Below are 14,565 nucleotides of genomic sequence, written 5' to 3' on the forward strand. Positions count from 1 at the left end.
GCGGAAGGTTCCTGAGGGAGGCTAGGCCGGGGTACCCGGTGCCCTTACCGAGGCGGAGCGGGCTGAAGGCTGAGGGTGATGACGCGCGCGGCGGTTCCGGCGCCGGGGCGGTGACCGAGGCGGCGGCGCGGGCGGAAGGAAGGGAAGGAAGCGGAGGGGAGGGGGTGTTTCACCGCCGCCGCCGCCGCCGCGGTCCCATTGCGGGGAACGGGGCAGGGACGCGAGGGGAGCGGGAGCGGGCGGCGTGAGGGGAGAGCGAGAGCGCGCGGCGCGAGGGGAGCGAGAGCGGCGCGAGCGGCGGCCACAGGAAGTATCGCGAGAGTTGGCGCGGCGGCGGCGCCGGCGCTAGAGGTGACCGAGGCAGCGGCGGCCGCGGGCGCCTCCTCCTCTTTTTCCTCCTCCTCCTTCTTCTTCTCCTCCTCCTCCTTTTCCTTCCTCTCCGGCCATGGAGAAGGCGGTCGGCGCGGCGGTAGCGGTGACGGCGGAGGAGGGAGGCGGTGAAGGCGGCGGCGGCGAGGCCGGCAGCGCCACAGCAGGGCCCGGTCCCCCGGAGGGGCCGAGCGGCCCCGCCGCGCCCCCATCGCCGTGTGGGCCCGGGGCCGCGGGGCTGGTGCGGGTGTGCGACCTCCTGCTGAAGAAGAAGGCGGTGCCAGGCAAGGCGAAGCGCGGCGGGCGGGCGGCCCGGCCGGCCAGCAGCAGCGAGAGCGGCGGCGGCGGCAGCGAGAGCAGCAACAACGGCAGCGACGACGAGGAGGAGGAGGAGGAGGAGGAAGACGAGGAGGAGGAGGAGGAGGAAGAGGAGGTCTCCGAGGTACGGCGCGGGGGAGGCCCCCGGGGTTTCCCTGCTGATCCGGTTTCATAATTCCAGCCCGCTCCCGGCTCCCCCCGCCCTCGGCCCTGCGGCAGAGCCGGGAAGGGGCAGCACCTCGTGGCGGGGGCACGGCCGATCCCGGCCTCCGGTCACCCCCCACCTCGGTGAGCAGCCGCGGGTCCCCCCTGCTCGCCGGGTTACAGGGCCAGTGTCCCCCGGTTTTCCCCACGTGTCGGAGGTTTCCTGGGAGCCGCAGCCAGCGGCCGCCTTCATTCCTGATGTGGTTTTATTCCGAAGGGAAAGGGCGAGGAGCTGCTGCAGGTGCTCTCTGCCGCCGTGCTGTGTGCCATGTGCTGTATCGCGATGGATATGGGAGCCGGGAGAGGGAGAGGCGAGCGGTGGGAATGCTGCTGGCAAGGCCGGGATGAGGCTCCGGAGATAGGCCGGAGTGCTGGCTGCGTGGCTGGAAAGGTGTTGGCGCGCCCAGTGGTGGGAATAGGTCGTCTTGGAGAGGGCGTGCAGCTAAAGCAGGTGAAGGTGCAGCTAAAGCAGGTGAAGGTGCACCCAGGCGAAGGCTGCCGGAGTGCCCAGGGTGTTGAACTGCTGTATGATGCTTTCTCCGAACCTGACAGCCGCCCTGATTCCGTGCAATGCAGAAACAAGCCCAGGGAAGCTTGTTTAACTCGATTTTGTCTAGTGTTAGGTTTTTCAGTTAGGTGTCATTGGAAAAGGCTGGTAAGGCTGGGAGCACCTTATTTGCATATGAAGTCGCACAGGGTTGCTTTGCTGAATGGTTTTAATTCTGTAACCTCCCCAGCTGAACATTCACTTCCGCTTTTTTTTTCTGAGTAGTGTCCACAAAAAAAGCCCACTTGAAGTTTTTTAGATTTTCTTTGAACTTGCTTTCCAAGTGGTTTGGCTTTCAAGTGATATATCTACAGTTCTGTTAGAAATTGGGCAGGAAGGAAGGGTCTGATAGGTTCAAGGAAGGGCTGGGCTAGGACGGTGATAGGTTTTACCCTCGGTTAAACAGCACCCTGCATTTTATTCCTGTTGAAGTTGATACAAGAAGCATTTTATCCAGCTGTTTGAGATAAATTGCACGCAGTGTGCATGTCTCAACAAGTAATTATGCTGGTTATTTTGTTTCTGGGGTGTTGATTTTTAGGAAAGTCAGTATCATTGTGTAGGTAGAAGTTTTTGTGGTGTAAGACTTGTAGGATAACTGGTTTGCTGCCGAACTGTGTTGTCCAGCAGTCCTGCAGATGCTTGGAGAACTCTGCTGAGCACAGGCCTTTGAGTTTTGCTGCAGCGATGTGTGGTGAAGGGATGGAGGCCCTTGAGTGACTTCGATGTATCAGTTGACAAGCCCTGAGATCAGTTGCGTGTGATGGAAACATTCAACAGAATTTGTGTCAAGCGAGACCTACTGGCGAAGTCACAGGCAGGTTTTATTTATTCATCCACAGCCATTCTTCCCGATGGCTTGTTGTACTGGGAGCTTTCAGGTGGAATCGTGTGTGCAGCAGGACAAGAAGGGCAGAGACAGCTGAGGAGTTACAGGTGGCTGTTGAGGAAATCCCTGGTTGAGGTGAGGCTTTTCCCACATGCTGTGCCTTACAGAGCCATAGGCACCTGTTTCACGTGCTTTGAGACCTGCAGAGAGGAAAAAATGCCAATGATCATTAAAAACCATGAGGCAGCAGAATACTTCACTTTTTTTTCTTTTTTGTTTTTTTTGACAGAGTGACATGTGCTGTAGATACTGATACAGGCAGCTTGTGAAGGCATTTTGGGCATCTGGAAGCTTCCCTGATGGTTTCATCTTATACTAAGTGAAGGCTTTCCCAGGCTGGGTGGTTTGGGATTAAATATTAAGCAGGGCTAAGTAAGCAAGTGAATAATACTGAGATGATGAAGTTCAGGATTCACAACCAAGTATACGCCGCATGCTTCATTTATAGCTGTTCTTGATCATGCCGGTTGCTTGCAAAAATCTGTTCTAGTCTGTCTCCGAGTGACTTCAGGATAAAATGATGCAGCTTGTAGAATATGCACGGCTGAAATCACAGTTTTTAGGAACATGAACATGGGGATGGCCTGATTAATGGAGCAGGGCATCCAACTTGAAAGTCATTCCCAGCAACTTCTGGGGAGGAAATGTGTTTTGAGTGTTTTTAGTGAAAGGGAGGTTTCCTTGTCTGAAAGGAACCTGGTGGTTAGTTTTGGCTTTTAGAAGCTTTAAAAAAATGCCACTGTAGAAACAAAAGCTTTTTTAGTTGTGTGGGGGTTACATTTTTTTTTTATTTCAGATTTTCTTGAGTTGTGCCCAGCTCTGCAGTTGGATTGTGGTCTTCTGACCACGGGCAGTCTGGAAAGCACATAAAATGAAAAACACAAAGAAATGTAAGTTGCTGCTTTTGCTGTAAATTGAAACTACTGTGGGAACGCTGCAGAAGCTGGTGTTCCCTCCTAACCATTCCCTTCATTATCTCTGTAAACTTAAGACAGTTTGTCTTAGGCTATTTTTTGCCCTTCCTATGCTTAATACATTAAGACTTCTCTAATCTCTGAAGCAAAGTGCTTCTACATTTGACTGCTAATGAGACAGCTTTTAAAAATCAGGAGTACAGTAGCAACAAGTCAAAGGAGTTCTAAAGGGAAACCTGGTGCATCCTGAGTCACAGAAACCCCAGGAGTAGAAAGACGTTGTTTGGCTTAGTTGTTGCTGGCCTGATGGAATGGAATAGAGAGTTGTAATCAGCTGTTTTCATGTCCATGTCTAAACTCCATCAGATCTCAGTGTGGAAATACAGGCACTGTGGAGAGCTTTGGGAGACGTTTAATGGAAATTTCATACCAACAACTTAATGAGCTCCTAGGACGCTGTTCATGGCAACCTCCAAGGTTGATGTTTTAAATTGCAGCAAATTACTGCAAAACCCCAAGATTTTAGGTAGTTGGGTCCAGTGTTGTCTGTAAATGGTAAATTGCCTTTTCCCTAAGAAACAGTTGTTAAAAAATGGCAACTTTTCTCGGTATAGGGGAAGGGGAATCTTAAGGTATGAGAAATATGACCGTGGGAGTTAGATAGCAGGGGAGGTCAGCTTTCAAGTTCCTTGAAAGTGTTCTTGTACATACAAATTTTGTTTAACACTTCAGTTCACAGTGAAATAGTGTAAAAAATGAGCAGGTCCTCATAGCAAGTTGCTGCTTAGAAACTTGATGTCCACAGTGCATTAGGGCTTCTCTTATTTAACACTGAAGGGTTCAGCTGTGTAATAAAAATTTTTTACAAGCTTATTTCAAGTCTTTGAACTTGGAGGATGTTTGCTGCTGGCAGTGAAATTTATAATTGTCCTTTATATTTATCTTAAGAGTTTGTAAGTTACATTTTGTCCATGAATCTTGGGATGATCTGAGGTGTAGATCCATGCTGGATTTGTGTGTATTTATTACCTTTTCTGTGACTGGATTCTTATGTGCTGTGCAAATTAGCCTTCCAGAATACAATCCTCGGTTAACTATGCCTGAAAGTGCTGCCCTATGCAAAGGATGCTTTTTGGATGTTTTGGCTGTTTTTTAACCATCCTTGCTTTCACTTGGGCCTCCTGTAAGTAAAAGTTCATTTTTGTTTTTTCAGCTGCAGTTGAATTAGTAATTGAACTGAGCTAGTAAGATGAAGTAAGTAGAACAACAAAATACCACCACCAGTCCTCTAAAATTTCCTCATGCAGAAGAAGCTACTCTGAATCCCTTGGATTCAGATTAAGGTGTTAATCAGAAAACTTGGGCGTCCTGGTGGGGTTTCAAGAGCATCGCAGGCACACAGCTGTAACATTTAAATTGGAAAAGACTTAAAGAGCTTAAGTGTTCAAATGAGCTGATTTGAAACACAGGATTTGTTTTATAAATATTTTTCTTTTTTTTTAGCCCTAACAGTCTTCATTAGAATCCCGGAATAAGGCCTTTGGATTCTGCAGGGCCAGTATCTCTGGCTTTACCACTGTGTGATGTGTTCACTGCCATTACTTTCATGTCCTTGGGCCCTGTCCTCCTGAGTGTGTGACATCCCAGGGTGCAGTTCAGTCTCAGATTCTGCTGCATTGTTTATCTTCCAATTATTTTTTTTTCTATTTCAGCTGTGTTTTGCCTGTACCACTTTGTTTCTTCGATTCAAAAGAAGAAATAAGAGATAAATACCTTAGGATGGTTCTCAAAAATCCCTGAAATCTCAGGGCTGATCCCAGGGCTGTTGGTCGGGGAATCCCACAGCAAGGTTTCACATTAGTGAAATCTAATGTAGTTGACCCCAGGAAGCATTAGTCAAAACTATTCCTTCCTTACTGTCCCTAGACTAGGTTCCAGCAAAATCAGTTTGATTAGACCTAATGCATTTTTAAAAACATTCTTAATTATTACTATATTTTGTGTGGGCTTTATTTAATTCAAGTAATAAGTGAATATCTGGGTTGAAAAAGAAACCCCTCAGCATAAAGTGACCACTACAGAAGGTGGAATTCAATATTGGCGGTACCATGTGAATTTGTTTACTTCCTTAGATATTTCTTCAGGAAATGTCCTTATAAACATAATTCCCATGTGCAGGCTGGAGCCAAACACCCCATGTTTTAAGCCAGTAATTCAGTTCTGTAAAGAGAATAGTTTCTCTGGAAGAGATTTAGCTCATCTGTCAAGGTTGAAGGCAAATGGGATTATGTGTGTTTGTTTTTTTCCCTCTATCAGTGTTTTAAAACCAAAACTGTTGGTGCTTATTTAGGATATAGCTGATTTGCAATTGGATTTAGGAATTGAAGAATCAATGCTGCAGATCCAAGATAAGTAAGAAGCCTTTGTTTGGGGGGTTAAGGGAACAAGCCCTTTTAACTTGGTGTTAAATTAAAATTGCCCAAATTTGCTATTAGTGTCTTCAGGCCATCAGAGCGAATCCATGGCTGCCTTGGTAGACATGGTGTGTTTTTTTAGGAAATGCTGTGCTTCTGGTTTCTTGATGGTGTGGCTTTGTAGGTGACTCAACTGAAATGACATCCTGAAGATGTGTTGTGTCTGTAGAGCTTCTGCATCTGCATGAGACTTCTTTTGTCATGTCCATAACTTTTGATCTGTTGAGAAAGAGAAAACCATTGGTGAGGAAGGACTAATGCTGGCAAATGGTTTGGGTAAGGTCATTTAGCTAATGTGTACTTAGGGAAAAAGTCTTCCTTAACGTGAAGTTACCTTTACCAGTGAGTATCAGTTTGTCTTGGTGTTAGTGTGGGAATTCTGGTGACCTCCATCCAGTCATTGTGCAGTGTCCACAGGAATTCTGGAAAAAAAAAAATCCATTGTTGACCAATGAAGGGCAGCATTTCCTCTCTGTTTCCACTAAGCAGTGATTTGTGTTAATCGGTACTGGGAGAGGTTATCTCGGTATTCCAGATGTTTTTCAGCCAGGTTATCCCCCATACACCATCCTAAACTCTTGACTCTGCGAAGAGCTAAAGCCACGTGGAGGTGTTACTTAACTCCTGTGTCACCTTTTTTCACATGAGGCAATAGTCATACACCAGGCTAAAAATCAGCCCCAAAGCCAAGCATGTCTTCAATACCTCCTTGTTTGTGCTTGCAGTATTTTCTTTTCAGCTGGATGTTGTCAGTAGGATGGTTTTGTTGGCGTTACTCAAAGCAGTTTTTGACAAATTCAAATTGCTGGTGTTTGATGTACACGAGTTATTCCTCTTCTGTATTTTACCTGCATCCTCAAATTCCAGGAGTATAATGGTATGTTTTAGGAAATGAGCTGAAGTAAACCTTGATTTTATGTTTTTCCCTGCCCCACCCCAGTAGTTTATGTGGTATTTAATCATCAAGAGTGGATAACGTGTCCAAATAGGCAGCTGCTCAGAGCTAGAAAGATGTTGGAACATTAAGAAATATAATGAAATATTGCTATTTAGAATATCAGTTTGGGGTTTTGGTTTCCATTCTCCTCAAGTTCAACTTGAAACAACCAAAAAATGTCTAGATTATTTATTTTTCAGGTTAAAATTGAAAGCATCTTGAACACAGTAATACAAGTTCAAACTGCTGCTGAGGGGGCTGCCTTGTATTTGGTCTCAGGTTTGCTTCCCCTTGCCCTAATGAACAAGGAATGGTTATTTCTAAGTCTGTGTACATCTGTCCAGCTGTGCAGGAACAGTTTCGGGGATTACAACCCCAGCAGAAGGGGAGTGTCTGAAAGCCCCCTCTCGGGCACAGAGTGATTCAGAGATAAGAGGAGGAAGGTCGCTCTTAGCCTCCCGGCTGTACCTCCCAGTTCTTCCCACACACAAGAAAAAAACTAAACACTTGAAGGAGAAGCTGGGGCACCCTTGTGCATCTGTGTCTGGCAGGTGATTCACGTGTTTTCCTGTCCTGGAGCTTTCCCATTTCCACACTTCAGGTATTCTTGCCTTTTGTTCAGTCTTGTCCTGAAATGCTTTGCCAGTGGAATTTTCCTCTTGATGCTGTTCTGCAGGTGTGAACTGTTCTCCTCCACAGAATGGGGAACAATGCTTTAATGAAGTTGAAATTTTCAAGTCATGATGTGACTTAGTTTTTTTCTTTAAGTTCTTAGTGCTGTTCAGCCCCTGCGTCAGCGTGGGTACTAAACCCACTGAAGCTGGGGGAGTTGGGCTTGGAGGAAGGGAAAAAAAAAAAAGACATTCAGTGCTCCTCCCAGCCACTTGGGAAATGATCTCGTTGAAAAAAAAAGCTCAGCAAGAGAAAAAACACGTTTCCAGTTGATCAGTTCCTGGATCCAGTTTGTCAGGCACAAGAGCTTGTGCTGACACAGCGAAGAGCAGGAACTCAGGCAGGGAGGAGGATGAGCACTGCCTCTTTTGGTGAGATAATTCGTTTAAATGCCTGCCATAGAAAACACTTGCATTGCTTCTGAGGACTCCAATTGGTAGGAATGGTACAGATCAGCGAGAATTTTTGTCTTTAAGGACAGACTAGTCCTCTTGACACTTCCTCTGGATCTTCTGTTTGGAAGTGGCTGGAACAGATAAATCACACAGAATTCTTTTTTTCTTTTTTTTTTTTGCGTGTAGCTTAAAAACTTACAGCTTCTTCAGATAAAATCAGGACTGACTTTTGTCTCTGGTATTTGTTCAAGTTCTTGAAAGCAGTGTATTAAGGATAGGGAGAAAGAGAGGAATTAAGCAGGATTTTATTGAAGTACTGCAGTGTTTTGGTTTATCACCATCACTTTTGTGTCATTTAGTGCAGTGCAGCAAAGCAGTCACTTTGGAGACTGACAAAAAAAGTCACAAAGCACAATTGTGATTGTAATCATAACACAAAAAACCAAGCTGGCTTAAAGAAAAAACGCACTTTGAACGTAGCAGTCTGCTCCGTGGATGAACATATGCCTTCTGTCCATCTCCATCACTAACAGAAGTGAAAGTTGGCATAACAGCATGCTGGTATTTTTGTGGAGAATCAGCTTGATCAAGGAACTCCTCAGGGATAAATATAGTGGCCAACTTTCTGTACTAAACATCAGAAAAGGGCTTTTCTGGCACTTGTATCATGGGGAAATGTCTACAGTTCTGTGTAAAATCACTCTCTAAATGCACTTGTGTCTTCAAGTTGAGAAAATTTACTAGTGTCTTTAAGTTGAGGTGGGTTTTAGAAACATGCTAGTACCTGCACCACAGCTGGGTTCTGCAAAAATATTTAGGATAGAGAATGGCACAGTGTGATGGGCTGACTTAACAGCTTACTTCTGCCCAGAGGGGGGAATCTCTCCCTCTGTGCCCTCTGTAGCTGAGCACTGGTGGAACAGCCGTGCCAAGGGCCGTGTTTGTTATGAAAGTTGATACGGATGCTAATTCCTCCTGTGCTTTGGAACAGCTGTGGACTGTTGTGTCCCAGCACCGTTCAGTTACGTCAGAGTATGGCCAAAACGTTGGTTAGGCCTTGAAAAATCTTACAATAGTGATAATTTACTGGTTTTGAAGAAATGTGTGAAGTAGTGACACCCAGTAAGCACTTCCTTGAGTGAATTAGACTTGAAGTAAGTTTATTACTAGTAGAACTCTCAATGAAATTTATTTTAAAAAAAACCTTTACATTAAAACAATTGCCAAAATGTTTTCAAGAAAGGCAGATGTCTTTGATGGTGGCTTTCGTTGTAATCCAGAATTGGCTGTTACAGAGTACACAGCCATTCCAAAAACCACTGGAATACTTGCTAATAGAAGTAACTCAAGCAATTGATTTCGTAACAAAAGTATTGTGCACCCAGTCAAGAAGATACTTAATTTTTTAAAAAAACTTTTTGTCAACTTGCAAAGCATTTATTAAACATAGTAAATAATTAACATAGTAAAATAATTCCTTTGGGCTCTGTGTGTATGATGTAATTTAAATATGGTGGAGGGGAAGAAGTTCTGCTGCTGGAGGGGTGTGCCTGTGTTAGGTTGACAGGGGACCTCAGCTTGCCTGCTAGGGCAGTGAGGGGTTTAGCCATGCTGTTGAGGAGGGTTTAAGATTTTTTTGGTTTGGACTCTTGAATGCCTTTAGGGTTAGTTTTGGGCTAAACCTAAGTTTACTCTTAAAGAGTAAGCTCTTACTGCAAGCACATCTTGAATTGAGGGCAAACGTTTGCGAGTTAAATGTTGTATCTTCTGGTAATCTGAGATAAACTCAATCTGTGATTTTATTTCTGAAGGCCCAACAAAGAAGAGATGGGGAACAGGAGGTACTGAACTCCAGTGTTCAGCTGGAAGTGTTTCCATCTGGCAGCTGGTCCAACTACACTGGTAGTAAATGCTGGGAGTTGTGCTGTGTGGTCCCTAGTCTGTCTTGCTCTTCCAGGTAACCTCAGATGAAAAAGGAAATGAACAACCATATAAAATGAAAACAGAGATCACATTAGTATTTCATTTTTTATTCCATTTATGTATTTTTCCTTCTTCAGCCTTATCCAACAGCTTGCTCTGTTAAATTCCAGGCTTGATAGTGCTGTCAATGAATGAGTAGGTTTTCCAGCCATTTTAGTCTGTAAATTTGAAGATGCCAGCTGGGTAACTCTGATTATTGAGAGTTTTGTAAAAGAAAGAAACATCAAGTACATTATTACAGCTCCTGCTTTTGGAATAGGTTTCAAAATCTGGTATTAACCAAGTCCAAATTCATTACGAACAGCCTGAATATAGAGCTGTTGAAACAACCATCTGGTTCACAGCCAGGAAAAGGAAGACAGGGACATCCCGATCCAGCAGGTCCTGGATTAGAATTTGACGTGAAAATACTTAATATAATATTCACTCAATTAGAATTTACGCATGCAAGTAAGTGCTGGATGAGGCCAATTGAAAAGGAGGAGGAGATTTTGTCCTAAAAAATGGCTTTTCCTGCTCTAAGGTTTCCTAATTCTTGGCAGGGAACATGTCTGCACTTAAAAACTTTTTAAGAACTTGCACTCAAATTTTCATCTTCTAGTATGGAGATATCTTGGATTAGTACCTGCTTTAGGATTTGAGAGGTGTTAGTATGAATGATGTTGGGCTGTACATGCTGCTTCATTACACACAGCTTTTCTGTCACCAGTATTTCACATGTGGAATGAGAAAGGAATATAAGTTCATTCATTGGAAGAAGGATCTTCCATGTCCCAAGTTGTGTTTTCTGAACATGTCCCTCATTTCACTTGTGTTTGTCCCAAAACCAGGGATCTTTCGTGTGTTCCAAGTCCTTGGCCTAAGGACTTGAAGCATTGTATTACCCAGTGAAAACTTACTGGGTTTACTGTATGGATTACTTAAAGGAAGACCTCTTGTAGAAAGCTCCTCTTAGACAAGAATGTGTGCCAGTAATTTTACACTTCTGCAGAAAAACCCTTTTAAAATATTAATGTAATTTTGTCTCCCTTTTTCACCTTTTGTCAGGTGCATTTGGATTTGCATTGGGCAGTTCCTCCATAGCAAAATCATAGGGGCTATCTTCACATGGTTGCTTTTTAGTGATGTTCTAGTTCAGTTCATCTTATGGGCAGTGCTGTGGATGAGTAAAGGTAGTTTCTTTCCTCCTTTTTCCATGCTTAGGTTTGCCTTAGGGAGTTGAAATCCAAAAGAATAGTGATGTAAGCACTGACCAGGGCGGAAGGCTCCTGGCTGATGGGCAGGGTTTGTCTCTCTCTGTGCCAGGATGCTGCTTGCTTGCTGGGCTATAAAACTCTGCTCAGGTGTCAGATGCATTTAGGCAGAGATAAAGACTTAATTCAGAAATGTTGTTTATATTGTGCATCTAGCTTCTGTCTCGAGATGGATGGTGTGAGAATAAGAGGCTCCTGATAAAGTGAAGATCGTTAGCTCACGACTCTTGACCAGAGTGTTGCAGTCTCCTTCCAGAATGAGCTTGCTTTTGATGTTCTCTGTCTTCAGGTTCCAGGGAAAAGTGCTACAAAGTGAGTGCTTTTGGGCTGAGCTTGTATGATCTGTTGGTGAATCCTTGTATTTCTCTTAACTTCCTGGCATGATGGTGCTAACTTGTAATTCATTTGTGGAATTAATTGCCTTTTTGTATTGACCCTTGAATGAGAAATTGCCTATGAAATGGTAATGCAGCTGGAATGCTGAAATTCTTAATTCCCCAGCTATTACTGGGAGGAGGTCTCCACCTCTTTAAGAAGGCTTCCTCGGGCATGGAGTCCTTATATTCCCCAATCCCACCACATCCTGACACTTCATGCAAGCTGCCAAGTCAGCTTCTGTAGCATAGTGCTTTTGTTTAGGGAGAACAGACCAGAGGAGGGCTTTATAAAGGGAAGTGGGGAAGTTACTCCATCAGATAGGTCATAACTATCTGAGTCTGTCAACACTTAGCCTTGAAACCTTTTTAGTGTTATGCAGTCTTTTAAATTGACATAAAAAACCTCTGTATGTGTTAATTGTGGTGCTTTCAAAGGTACTTAAGTCAGACACCTTTTCAAGATTCTAGTTTCCCTGGAGCTGTGGAAAACCTAGATCTCAAGGATACCGGAAGGAATAGTATTTCATCCTTTCCAGCTTTGTCTCTTTACCAAAATGAGTAACACTAACTGAACAGAAAACACTGAATATGTCAGAAAGGTCTAGAATGTCTTGCTGCTGCCCTAGACCAAGGGAAGAATAGGCTGGAGAGAAATGAAAGATCCATCTTGGCAGAAAAATTAGTTTTTGAGTGGGAAATCATCTTGAATGGTCAAAAAAAGTTGTTACATGGTTGTTAGAGAAGAAAAATATGTGGCTTTGTTATCGAAGTTTCCTTGTCTGTGGGAGGTAACGGAGCTGAATCAAGGGGGGTGTGATAATGAGAATGGGCAGCAAGGATCATCTTGTGACTGTAAAACTCAAGTGAAAGCTCCACTTCAGCTTTTGGCAGGAAAGTCTGAAATGCTCAGAGAGAGACACTGAATTATATGGCTAAGGGAATAAAAAAATCAGAATAAAGGTATGTCTTCAGTATTTATCAGGTTAAAGCCCATCATCCCTGCACATCCCACCCCAATAGTGAAAATGAAAGGAAGGAAGTAGGTCTCTTTTATTTGAAATTCACTAAAGCATCTGCCTGAAGGATGTTGGAAATTTAGTCAGGCTGATAACTGCAGAGCTGTGATTGCTGCAAGAAGTGAAGGAAAAGAAACCAATACACAATGTGAAATTAGAAAAAATGGATGGAGGTCGTGACTTCAGGTGATGCCTGAGGTTTGGGTTTGGACTGACTTGTTTTTATGTAACCACCAAGAATCTAGAAGAAGGAGTTGGATGAATCTCTCTGGAGGGAGAACCTGAAGCAGTAGGTTTAAAGCTCTTTTTTTTTTGTATTGACACAGCACTAAGGGACCTTAAAAATTGCACCAAGTGGTGACTGATGCATTCTGCCACAAAGAGATTATGCTTTTGGGGTATAACAAGACTTTAGTATTTTGAAAAGAGGCTGCAAGAAATAGCAGAGAAGAAAGTTTTTAGTGTCTTGGTGGTTATACAGGTATGATGGAGAGCTGCAAGTTATAGGCACAGCTGGGACTGCAGTTCCTAATGAAGGTTGGTGAATCCTAGTGCATTTATCTGGAGCAGTGAGTACCCTCAGGGGTGTCTGTTTGGGGAAACGTTCAGTTCTGCCTTATTTGGGGTCTACAAAACTGTTTTTATTCTAAGAGCAGATATGAGGAACTGCGCTCAGTTCAAATGAACATAGGTGGGAGTATCATCACTCTAAAAAAGGAAGAATTGGGCCCAACACAAGTATGAAGCAGCCTTTGAAAAATCTGTGTGGATATTTCTTCCACCGAATATTTTTCTTGGATATCATCATGGGGTTTTTTTCACGTTAGAAGAGCAAATGTGGTCATTTGAATGTTTTAATGATGGAATTTTTCCCTTGGTGAATTAACTGAGTTTTCTGATTTTAAGGGTATTTCTAATTAATGTGAAATGCTCATCTTGTGTTTGTAAGTGTATCTTGTTTGGATTTTTCATTGTGATGGGTGAAACCTCAGTTGTCCATGTGACAGTGGTGGGGCTTTTGCCTCTTGACACTCTAGCAGATAATCAGAATGTCACAAAATTTGGGCTGGAAAACCACTCTATTTTTTGGTCTTAACTGTCTCAGGAACTTTTGGATTCTGTCTGACTGTTTACCTGCTTCTGGAAAGGGAAATACTTGGGAAAGCATGCTAAAGGGGATAACTGAGTGATAATTTGTTCTTTATTGAGCACCTGTTTTCAACTCTCCTTTTTTTCTTCTCAGAATAATTTGGGCTTTTTAGTAATTAATGCACCTTATGATTTTGCTGAATAAAGTGTTAGTAGCTGCATGGGACAGGGTTTAAACAACCCAACCTTGACACTCTGCTCTGTGGCTCTGAAAACACACAAAAAAGTGTGTTTATATGCTTTGGGACAGTTGGTGACCAGTACTGCTTGATCAGCTGTAAATAGATAACAATGTGCTTTTGTGATATAAGAGTGGGAATTGTCTGATCAATTGTTCAATGCTCACATTTCTGGGTGCCAGAATCTGTCTCGGATCAATGGTTGAAATGCTTGTGCTTCACGGTGACGTGATGCCAGTTCAAAATTTGTGGTGGCTTGCGTGGTACTGGAAGGTGGGAATGAAAGATCCTCCTAAAAGCTGTCTGCGAGCTCTTGAGTGTGTACAGCTCTGCTCTGCATGAACAACTGTGCTCTTTTGGAGGTTTTTATTCTCCCTTTGGTCATTTCCACATAGTTACCAGTGCTGTGTGGGGAACACAGTGCAGAGTAAACCAGCCTTGATTTGTACCCATTCCTAGCTTTGCTTTTCCCACAGCACTCTCAGAATTCCCCTTGGTTTAGCACGCTTCGTGTGGCTTGAAACAGGATGTTGTTCCCCATTTTTAAGGCTGTCTCATCAAGCTGCACTTCAGATGTTCTCTCTCCCACCTTCTGCGTGGAGAACAGAAGGGTTTTGTGTGTTTCAGGCTCACAGAGTGTAAGGGACATGATGGACGCAGCTCAGACAGCTGCGTGGTTTCAGGGTACCTCTTGATCAGGAGGAAAGGCTGATGGTAATAAATGAGGGCACTGAGTGGATCGTGCCCTTCAGCATAACGCTGAATAAAGACTGTTAGCTTTCAAGTAGCTAACTTGAGAGCTGAGATATTTTGAAGAGATAATGTGTCTTATCTTTTCTAATCAAACAGTTCAAGTAATTCCTGGAGCTGGACTTGAAAGCGAGGAAGA

At 43.9% G+C, this 14,565-nt stretch overlaps 1 protein-coding gene across 4 annotated transcripts in view; it reads left to right on the forward strand.

Moving 5' to 3' along the window:
- Positions 1-333: 333 nt before the first annotated feature.
- ANKRD17 (ankyrin repeat domain 17) overlaps positions 334-14,565 on the forward strand; it is a 70,563-nt gene continuing 56,331 nt past the window's right edge. For 2 of the 4 annotated variants that reach the window (XM_069012372.1, XM_069012373.1), the window contains exon 1: positions 339-811. In XM_069012372.1, coding sequence (XP_068868473.1) covers positions 446-811 — 366 coding nt within the window. In that variant the 5' untranslated portion in view covers positions 339-445. Of the gene's footprint in view, positions 812-14,565 lie in introns of all 4 variants that reach the window. The other 2 variants (XM_069012371.1, XM_069012370.1) reach the window with 2 other exon arrangements.

The sequence above is a fragment of the Aphelocoma coerulescens genome, chromosome 4 (assembly GCF_041296385.1).
Source record: "Aphelocoma coerulescens isolate FSJ_1873_10779 chromosome 4, UR_Acoe_1.0, whole genome shotgun sequence".
Taxonomy (NCBI): Eukaryota; Metazoa; Chordata; class Aves; order Passeriformes; family Corvidae; genus Aphelocoma; species Aphelocoma coerulescens.